The sequence below is a fragment of the Schistocerca americana genome, chromosome 4 (assembly GCF_021461395.2).
Source record: "Schistocerca americana isolate TAMUIC-IGC-003095 chromosome 4, iqSchAmer2.1, whole genome shotgun sequence".
In the NCBI taxonomy this organism is placed as follows: domain Eukaryota; kingdom Metazoa; phylum Arthropoda; class Insecta; order Orthoptera; family Acrididae; genus Schistocerca; species Schistocerca americana.
In genome coordinates, this window is record NC_060122.1 from 633,622,579 (window position 1) to 633,633,951 (window position 11,373).

At 38.9% G+C, this 11,373-nt stretch overlaps 1 protein-coding gene across 1 annotated transcript in view; it reads right to left on the bottom strand.

The window, feature by feature from the left end:
• The window catches only part of LOC124614070, a 256,459-nt gene extending 245,362 nt beyond the window's left edge, over positions 1-11,097 (bottom strand). Inside the window, exon 1 of the mRNA XM_047142906.1 lies at positions 10,935-11,097. Within this exon, the coding sequence (XP_046998862.1) occupies positions 10,935-11,018 (84 nt within the window). The 5' untranslated portion in view covers positions 11,019-11,097. The remainder of the gene's footprint in view (positions 1-10,934) is intronic.
• Positions 11,098-11,373: the final 276 nt, after the last annotated feature.

Below are 11,373 nucleotides of genomic sequence, written 5' to 3' on the forward strand. Positions count from 1 at the left end.
TTCACATAAATAATATTGAAAATCTTTTTCAATACAGTAGGCATTTTAAACCTAATATCCTTTGATTTAATACCTGTTCTTACATATATACATGTTCCACTGCCTCTGTATGTTTCCCTGCAAAAGTTGTAGATCAACTGGAAGTCTGAAATCCCAGCTGACATTTTTGTATATTTCTTGCAGCCAGTGTTCAGTTACACACAAGATTGAAATATCCTTCAACCATTCAAAAGGACCTCTCGCTCATATAACATACTGGTTAAGCCCTGTACATTATGATACAGGAGAGTTAAAGAATTATTCAGTTCTACGAGAGGTATATTTCTTGCCTGGTTAATTGTATGAAGAGTAGGCTCTAGTCTTATTTACGTTTCTGTCTTGATTTTCATCTCCTGGGGGTCCTGGACTTATTCTTGGATGTTTTCTTCTGCAGTAGGTTGGGCCATAAAAATCATTGTGCTTCGTCATGATCTTCTGTCCACTTTGGTACAGCTTCCTTCTCAGTCTTTTTACAAGGTGATGTTGTCCTCTGTGCTGCTTCCCTGTCATTTGTTCATTCCACTGAAGGCATATTTATTGTTAATTTTTTGGTTTCTTTTTCTTTTATTTATTGGGCAGGTAGGTTAGAAAATTTAAAAAGGGAAATGGATAGGTTAAAGTTAGATATAGTGGGAATTAGTGAAGTTCGGTGGCAGTAGGAACAAGACTTTTGGTCAGGTGAATACGGGGTTATAAATACAAAATCAAATAGGGGTAATGCAGGAGTAGGTTTAATAATGAATAAAAAAATAGGAGTGCAGGTAAGCTATTACAAACAGCTTAGTGAACGCATTATTGTGGCCAAGATAGACACGAAGCCCACGCCTACTACAGTAGTACAAGTTTATATGCCAACTAGCTCTGCAGATGACGAAAAAATTGATGAAATGTATGATGAGATAGAAGAAATTATTCAGGTAGTGAAGGGAGATGAAAATTTAATAGTCATGGGTGACTGTAAATCGACTGTAGGAAAAGGAAGAGAAGGAAACGTAGTAGGTGAATATGGAATGGGTGTAAGAAGTGAAAGAGGAAGCCGCCTGGTAGAATTTTGCACAGAGCATAACTTAATCATGACTAACACTTGGTTCAAGAATCATGAAAGAAGGTTGTATACATGGAAGAAGCCTGGAGATACTAGAAGGTTTCAGATAGATTATATAATGGTGAGACAGAGATTTAGGAACCAGGTTTTAAATTGTAAGACATTTCCAGCGGCAGATGTGGACTCTGACCACACTCTATTGGTTATGAACTGTAAATTAAAACTGAAGAAACTGCAAAAAGGTGGGAATTTAAGGAGATGGGACCTGGATAAACTGAAAGAACGAGAGGTTGTACAGAGTTTCAGGGGGAGCATAAGGGAACAATTGACAGGAATGGGGGAAAGAAATACAGTAGAAGAAGAATGGGTAGCTTTGAGGAATGAAATAGTGAAGGCAGCAGAGGATCAAGTAGGTAAAAAGACGAGGGCTTGTAGAAATCCTTGGGTAACAGAAGAGATACTGAATTTAACTGCTGAAAGGAGAAAATATAAAAATGCAGTAAATGAAGCAGGCAAGAAGGAATACAAACGTCTCAAAAATGAGATCGATAGGTAAAAAGACGAAGGCTAATAGAAATCCTTGGGTCACAGAAGAGATACTGAATTCAACTGATGAAAGGAGAAAATATAAAAATGCAGTAAATGAAGCAGGCAAGAAGGAATACAAACGTCTCAAAAATGAGATCGACAGGAAGTGCAAAATAGCTAAGCAGGGATGGCTAGAGGACAAATGTAAGGATTTAGAGGGGTAAGATAGATACTGCCTACAGGAAAATTAAAGAGACCTTTGGAGATAAGAGAACCACTTGCGTGAATATCAAGAGATCAGATGAAAACCCAGTTCTAAGCAAAGCAGAAAGGTGGAAGGAGTATATAGAGGGTCTATACAGGGGCGATGTCCTTGAGGACAATGTTATGGAAACGGAAGATGAGGTAGATGAAGATGAAATGGGAGGTATGATACTGCGTGAAGAGTTTGACAGAGCACTGAAAGACCTAAGTCGAAACAAGGCCCCGGGAGTAGACAACATTCCATTAGAACTACTGACAGCCTTGGGAGAGCCAGTCCTGACAAAACTCTACCATCTGGTGAGCAAGATGTATGAGACAGGCGAAATTCCCTCAGACTTCATGAAGAATACAATAATTCCAATCCCAAAGAAAGCAGGTGTTGACAGATGTGAAAATTACCGAACTATCAGTTTAATAAGTCACAGCTGCAAAATACTAACGTGAATTCTTTACAGACGAATGGAAAAACTGGTAGAAGCTGACCGCGGGGAAGATCAGTTTGGATTCTGTAGAAATGTTGGAACACATGAGGCAATACTGACCCTACGACTTATCTTACAAGAAAGATTAAGGAAAGGCAAACCTACGTTTCTAGCATTTGTAGACTTAGAGAAAGCTTTTGACAATGTTGACTGTAATACTCTCTTTCAAATTCTAAAGGTGGCAGGGGTAAAATACAGGGAGCGAAAGACTATTTACAATTTGTACAGAAACCAGATGGCAGTTATAAGAGTCGAGTTACATGAAAGGGAAGCAGTGGTTAGGAAGGGAGTGAGACAGGGTTGTTGCCTCTCCCCAATGCTATTCAATCTGTATATTCAGCAAGCAGTAAAGGAAACAAATCAAAAGTTCGGAGTAGGTATTAAAATCCATGGAGAAGAAATAAAAACTTTGAGGTTCCCCGATGACATTGTAATTCTGTCAGAGGCAGCAAAGGACTTGGAAGAGCAGTTGAACGGAATGGACAGTGTCTTGAAAGGAGGGTATAAGATGAACATCAAGAAAAGCAAAACGAGGATAATGGAATGTAGTCGAATTAAGGCTAAGGGAATTAAATTAGGAAATGAGACACTTAAAATAGTAAAGGAGTTTTGCTATTTGGGGAGCAAAATAACTGATGATGGTCGAAGTAGAGAGGATATAAAATGTAGACTGGCAAAGGCTAGGAAAGCGTTTCTGAAGAAATTTGTTAACATCGAGTATAGATTTAAGTGTCAGGAAGTCGTTTCTGAAAGTATTTGTATGGAGCGTAGCCATGTATGGAAGTGAAACATGGACGATAAATAGTTTAGACAAGAAGAGAATAGAAGCTTTTGAAATGTGGTGCTACAGAAGAATGCTGAAAATTAGATGGGTAGATCACATAACTAATGAGGAGGTATTGAATAGAATTGGGGAGAAGAGAAGTTTGTGGCACAACTTGACCAGAAGAAGGGATCGGTTGGTAGAACATAGTCTGAGGCATCAAGGGATCACCAATTTAGTACTGGAGGGCAGCGTGGAGGGTAAAAATCGTAGAGGGAGATCAATAGATGCATACACTAAGCAGATTCAGAAGGATGTAGGTTGCAGTAGGTACTGGGGGATGAAGAAGCTTTCACAGGAAAGAGTAGCATGGAAAGCTGCATCAAACCAATCTCAGGACTGAAAACCACAACAACAACAACATTCTTTTATTTTCTCATACTGTGCTGATATTGTCTTCTGAGCAGCTTCCTTGTCACTTGTTCGCTCCATAGCATGCATATTTACTGTTACGTTTTCTGTTATTTTGCCATTTTGTAAGCATCCAGTTTCGATGATTGACTGATCTAAGTGCTGTGTTGTTTGGATTGCAGCATCTGTGTTGCGTTTAACAGCATTCAAAGAAAAATAACCAATAAATGCGCAAGGTGTCGAAAGTTAGGATGTTCATGTGCTCTTTGAGCTCTTACACAGCAGCTGTCACTAGTTCTGGAATAACTCATCTTTAAGAAAGAAAGTCGTCATTGTGCAAAAACGTGCTGTAAGAATAATATGTGGTGCTCACCCACAATCTTCTTACAGACGTCTGTTTAAGGAGTTGGCCATTCTGACTATTGCTTCACAAGTTTCTTCTAAATAAGACACTCTTTGAGTTCAAAAGGAACAGTGATGTACCAAATCGCAATACCTGAAGGAAAAACAACATTCATCACTCCACATTAAGGTTGTCTTTAGCACAAAATGGAGTGTACAATGCCTCTACAAAAATTTTTGATCATTTACCCAGTGATATAAAATGTCCATCAGATAGCAAAGAAAAATTTGAAAACAAAGTGAGGAAGTTTCTCATTGACAACTGTAAAAGAATATATATATAACTTAGAAATGTTCAGAATATCACCACATGCATAATTAATTTGTAATGTGAATGTAAAATGACTTGTTCCACATCATTACGATCTATCTTGCAAAATGTTCCATGTAACGAACTAAAAAGCTAAATACTTCATAAGCCACCTTAAACCCTGTGGCAAAGGCTAATTCTAATACCACTTCCATTTCTTCCTTTCCTGTTCTATTTGCAAATGAAATACAGGAAGAAAAAGTGTTGGTCAGCCTTCACACAGGCTCTTAAGTTATCTTATTTTATTGTCACAGTCATTTTACAAGAGGTATGTGGGAGGAGTTAATACTTGGTTTTACTTTCTTTGGCACAGACTAAGAAATTTACACAATAAACATATCTTATGATCCACTACATCTATCTTGTAATCCCTACCACTGCAGTCTGATAAGCATTTCTATAAACCTCGTACAGTTTCTAAATGAATCCTTCTTGAAACATACCATTCTTCTTTGAGTCTTCTGTTTCATATACATAGTTCATATCTAGTAATGGCCCCAGACTGCCAAGCACATATATAAGTGCAACCTTCAGCGACTTATTCCGCCAATTAATGTGTAACTTAATGCTCTGCTTCATAATATTATTTATGAACATGAGGGGGAATGAATCAATGAATGGACAGATGGATGGATGGTAGCTTAAAAAATATACATTATAAAAGTAAGTGTACAATGTATTCATCGATAAAACTCAGGAATGAGCCCCAGTATGATCAAGGGAGTTATATGTTGTGGTACCACTCTATTCCCTATCCATGAATAAGGTTCCCGTTTTTACCTGAAGGGCGTGCTTTTGAAGATATAAGGGCTGGCATGTTTCACCCTCTAGAAATTTCGAGAGTATTCGAGAACATTCCAGAATATTTGAGAGTATTCGGGAGCATTCCACGACATTCCGGAATGATCCCCAATGGTCTTTGATGTTCTGGAATAGTCTGGAACATTTAGGAAGATTCTAGAATGTTCGGGAACATCCCAGATCACTGTAGAACATTGTGGACCATTATTCGATGCCTTTTCAATGTGTTCTGGAATTTGCCACTGGAATAATGCAAGACCCGTCGTGGGTTTTAACATCAGTTTCTTATCAGTTATGAAGGAAGGTGCCGAAAAAGTACTGCAGTAATTGTATAAAAACCAACAGTGAAGCGTGAGTAGTCAAAGTGGTACAGTGACAATATAAACCGAAAATAACGTGTGAAACGGAAGTGTACTTAGTGTAAGTGTTGATAAAATTTTGATTTATATTTTAGACAATGCCCAAACGTAAAAGAGAAGCAGATCTTGCAGTTATGAAGTAAAACGGCGACACGTTGTGGCGTCTTCTGTCATCGTTCAGCGCCGTGACATGCGCGGGTGTTTGAAAGTACAGGCCGCGAAACTTCCCCGCTGAACGCCAGAGACGCTATACACAAGCGACATTTGTTCTGTGATTTACTCTTTGATTGTGGTGTTCTGTTCCACGTTCTATTGTTCCACGCTCCTTGGCGAAAGCGTGAACCCAAGTGTGTACCGAAATTTTCTCACGCCTTCGCACGAGTATTATTGTCTGTTCCGCCCTCAGGGTTTCGTTAATAAATTGTTACATCAAGCTGAGACAAGCCTACTTCCTTTGTTTAGCCTACAAGCACACACAGATGTTAAACCGTCGATCGCGGTAATCCAAACCGGTACCGACACACGTTTAAGTTCCCAACGAACGAGAATGAGCACCGTGAGAAGCGGAGAAACCGAAGAACATCGAAATGAACGGACTGGAGAATCAAGAATTGCGACACAGTCTTATAATAAAAGACCGCGAACTGAAGCGAGCCATGAAAATATCACCCTACGAGAAGTGCGGACGAGGACAACTGAACAGCACAACCTATTTTTCCAGTAAGACCCGACGAAAGAATATAACAAACACAAACACGTCGTAATCGGAAAAATGGATAACATCTGTCAATTTTGCAAAGCGAACAAATTCAATAGAGAAACACCAGGATTCTGTTGCATGAATGGAAAAATTCGATTAACACCACTGGAAGCACTTCCGCATGAATTTTTACATAACATGATTGGGCAAACTCCTGAATCAAAATATAAAAGCGTACAATGCCTGCTTCCAAATGACTGCTTTCGGTGTCCTTTCGATAAACACTAACAGAGATGAAATCGATCATGTTCTCTCCATCCAAGGATAAATCTATCACAACGTGAAATCAATACTACCACTACCCAACGAACACCACAAATTTCTGCAAGCATATTTCATCAGAAACGAAGAAGCAGAAAATTATTAACGATGCACAAGTATCAGTTGACTGAGACGGGGAGTAGCCCGAGATGTACAGAGGAGCTTACTCGAATATATATCAGCTGATTCACATATTCAAAACAGCATTAGACCGAATGATTTCTCATGACTATAAAGTTAAAATTCGAGCCGACAAAAGACTACAAGGAGAACACGAACGTCGAATTAATGCACCTCAGATATACGAAGTCGCCATCGTAATTGTGGACAATGAAACACAAGCCGTGACATAATTGTACAACGAAGAAAAGAAAGACTACAACAAATTGCAGAGACACACACCGTACATATGATGCCCTCAAGTATTCATTACTATTTCTGCACGGAGAGGACGGATGTCATTTTAATATCAAACAAATCCAACTGAAACAGGCGTAGAGAAAAACAAAAAGTCACCTCCAAGGAGTTCTACGCTTGCCGTTTAATGATAATAGACAATGAAACACACGGTCGCATTCTCAAAACGCGTCATTTATTCCAACAATTCGTGGTAGATTTGTATGCAAAAATAGAAGCGGAACGGATGATGTCCGTAAGACTCAACCAGAAGAACTAAGCACGGAGGGATACATTCACCTTCAAGACCTCCTCATAAATGACAGAAACATTTACGACATTGGAACAATGGTAATCTTACCGTCATCATACATAAGTCCGAGACATGCACGAATTCACTCAAGATGCCGTGACGTGCATAAGAAAATATGGTCGACCTGACCCGACCTCTTCATAACATTCACATGCAAGTCGTCGTGGCCGGAATTCAAAGAACAACTAAGATACGGACAATTCCACATGCATCAACACCACATAACAGCCGGAGTTCCCAAAAAAACAAATGAGATTTATTGAAGTCATCAGAAAACATCACATCCTTGGAACCGTTAGATGCTGGATGTACACAATCGAATGGCAAAACCGAGAACTGCCTCACTCACAAAATCACATATGACTGCACGACAAAATTCCTCGCACAGATACCGACAAAATCATCCAAGCTGAATTTCCCAACCCATAATAAGATATGGAACTGTACGACATGATCGCGAAAAAGATGATTCACGGACCATGTGGGCCATTAAACGACAGTTTGTCAATACTTAGACAACACGCAAATCGGAGTAGGTGGCTATCCCAAATACAGAAAATGAGCACCCAAAAACGGCGACTGCACAGCAAAAATACGAATAACGAGGCAGTGATGAACTGGAAATAGATAATCAATGGGTAGTACGATGTAACACACTACTTTGCACAATATTCCAAGCACACATAAACGTAGAATACTGCAATTCAGTTAAATCCATCAAAGGAAGTTGACATGGCAGTATTTCAAACAGCCAAAGGCAGTTAACAACAAAACAGAAACGTCGAGATCCTCATCTACCAAATGGGACAATACATCAACGGTAAAGAAGCAGCCTGCCGGATTTTCAGTTTTCCCATACACGAATACGAACCAACTGTGCAGCATCTAGCAGTAAATTTGGAGAATGGAGAGGGAGTTTACTCCACAAAAGACACCGCCAGAAACATTGCAAGCGAACCACCTCAGAACACAAAATTAACAGCTTTTTACCAACTGTGCTAAAATGATCCATTCGCGAAAACATTGTCTTCCTCCCTACCTATTAAATGAAGAACACAACAAGAAAAAACTTTCAACGACGGAAACAAGGAATTCCAAGAGAAGATCATTCAGGTATCATGAAAACTAGCGCACTAGGCCGAGTATACACCGAACAATACAGAATGTTTCTATCTCCAGATGTTGATACACGAAATATGGGAACCAAAAATTTTCACACATCCCATGACTGTTGACGGTTACTTGTGACAGATATACAGCATGACAATGCTTAGGACTATTGGGAAACGACAACCACTGGGAATTAACACTGCAAGAAGCCTTACTGACAGCCTCAGCTGAACAAATGAGAGAATTATTCGCCCTAATTCTAACAGCATGTAACCCATCGAAACCAAAACAGCTATGGGACTTCTTCAAAGAGTGCACGAATTCGACAAGCTCATCCTGAGCTGACCAATTCATCGACATCTTCAATGAAACATTCATTCACTTAGAAAACAAATGTTTAGCAACAAACAAACAGATCTTTAGTACAACTTGAGATGCAATCACCACGAAAAGATGCTATCAGTGTGATAAACTACGAAATTAAAAAGAAAAAAGTTGCAAAATCAACAAGCTACTTTAATACATTGCTCACAATAAACCACTCCTCAATGACAACCAAAAGGAAATTTACAATCTTATCAAGAATTATGTACTTGGACGCACCAGGCGGCACCGAAAAAATGTTTCCAATAAATCTATTGCTGGCGGAAATACGTGCAAAACAACACGTCGAACGTGCGCTGGCATCATCCGGTATTGCAGCCACAGTTTCAGAAGGAGGGTGAACTGCCCGTTCCGCCCTACAACTAGCGTTGAATACAGCCGAACAACAGTTCCCGGTATGTACAATTTCAAGAGCAAGTGGACGGGGTTAACTTCTAAAGCAAGCTAAAATTATCTTTTGGGACGAATGCACAATGGCACATAAAAAAACGCTCAACGCCATGGACAGAACATTACAAGACTTGCGAGGAAGTCCTGAAGTGACGGGAGGAGAGTTAATCATACTCTCAGGAGACTTTCAGCAAACACTTCCAGTTATCCCCAAGACAATACCAGGAGACGACATCAACTCATGCTTAAAAGAAGTCACATCTCTGGCCACGCTTACAAATATGAGAGCTGAACTATCGAAAGACGAAACAACAGCTCATTTTGCTCAACTTTTACAAACAGGCGAAGACACATAGCCTATTGACCAGACGACAGGCCCATTAACTCAACAGCGACTTCTGCAACATAGCCGCTGCTGAAAACGAGATCGTCGACCTAATTTATCCAAAAAATGTTCACAATTATACCAATACGGACTGGCTATTTTAAAGGGCAGTTTTGGCAACTAAAAACTCCTGTCGGCAATATCAGCTTTAATATTCAAAAGAAAATTCCAGGTAAAGAGAGAATATACAAATCGATCGACACGATGGCAAACGTTGAAGAAAGTGTTAACTTCCCTACAGAATTTGCAAATAGCAGGAATGCCATTACACCGCCTTAGACATAAAATTGTATCTCCGTTCATACTACTCAGAAATCTCAACTCACCAAAACTTTGTAATGGAACAAGTACGAACACAGACAGCTATCGAATAACATCATCGCAGCCGAACTTAAGACTGGAAAGTACAAACGACACACATTATTTATCCCCAGAATACCACTGATCTCTACTGAACTGCCATTCTAATTTAAAAGACTGCAATTTCCAATCAGATTAGTCTACTGTTTTACAGTTAAGGAAGCGCAAGGACAAACTTTAAATGTTGCGGCATCGACATCAAAAACTCCTGCTTCTCTCATGATCTACTACAAGTAGCTTGCTCTCGAGTAGAAAATTCGAAAAAATTGTACGTATGCGCCTCAGAAAACAAAATGAAAAATGTTGTTTATAAACAAGTGTTGCAAATAGCTAGAATATGATTTCAATAAAAAAATTTACTTTAACAAATGCTGTAAATAGTTGGAATACATTTTCAACTTTTTTTGTTTTGTTTTACCTCTCATACTTAAAAGTTTCTCCTTTTATTCCATCTACCACACATTCTCATACCTCCTCCATGAGCGAAGCTGGGTACCCCAGCTAGTATAATTATAAGTAATAAAAAATAAAACAGAAAACTAGAAATATCTGTGGATTTTTACTATAAAAAATGACGAAATACGTTACTGAAATTTTTCGGTTTGAACCGAACTAAACCTCCACACACGTATAAATTTAAATTTGTTTAACCATCTTTAATCATTGTACATGCTAGTGATGTTGACACAGGTTGAAGAATGTAAACAATGCACCAAATTAATGACAGCAATACATGTTAGGTTACAATGATATGCCGCACAGGTGGTAAGTAAAGATAAAACCAAACAAATTTATAAACAAAGAGTCAAAGTGTAAGGTCTTCTTGTTTGACTCACAGATTCTCAATTGACTAACTTTCGTTTTGTAAAGGCGATTTTGAACACCTTTTTGATAGTCTTTACTGAAACTGCGTGTGAAGGAAGTGAACTAAAAAGTTTAGTGCCCAGGTGTAAATAATTATTTTGTTTTTTCCTAAGTTGACGAACGGCATGTAAACTTTACTTTTTCGTTTTTACCTCGAGCCAAATAATTAATAAAACATATATAAATCTTGAAACTTTAACTCCCTTTTCATTTTATTTTTCATCCACATTCAACGTTGTTTCCTACATATTTGCTAGTAGCGTAAGAAAAAATATTGTATATCGATTTCTGAAATTTTTGTACTTACTTCTGTCTCATTACAGAACCATGGGGGGTGTGCATTTACCGAAATGCATGAACAGTATAACACCAGGAAGTAAACTAGTTTCATGGTCGGAAGATTAACAGCGGCAGCAGCGCAAATCCACAGTCTCCTTCTGCTGTAATCACGACAACTAACGATACGAAAAAGGCGTCGCTATTATTATAGTGTGTCGTTGGCGGTGACGTTGCGATGGAGGGGGGCTAGACAATAGCTGAGCGGCTATTGGCTGTGCACCCACTTCTTATCATCTCATGCCTCGATAGCGTTGAAAGTATACGGCGTGCCTTGTAATTCTGTGTACGTAAAACGAAGCGCGAGATTATACCGAAGAAAATTATCCTGCTACGCTTGTAACAATTGCACAGCAGCAGGAAAGAAAATAAACAAGATGGTGATAGCATTCACAAGACAAGAAAAAAGG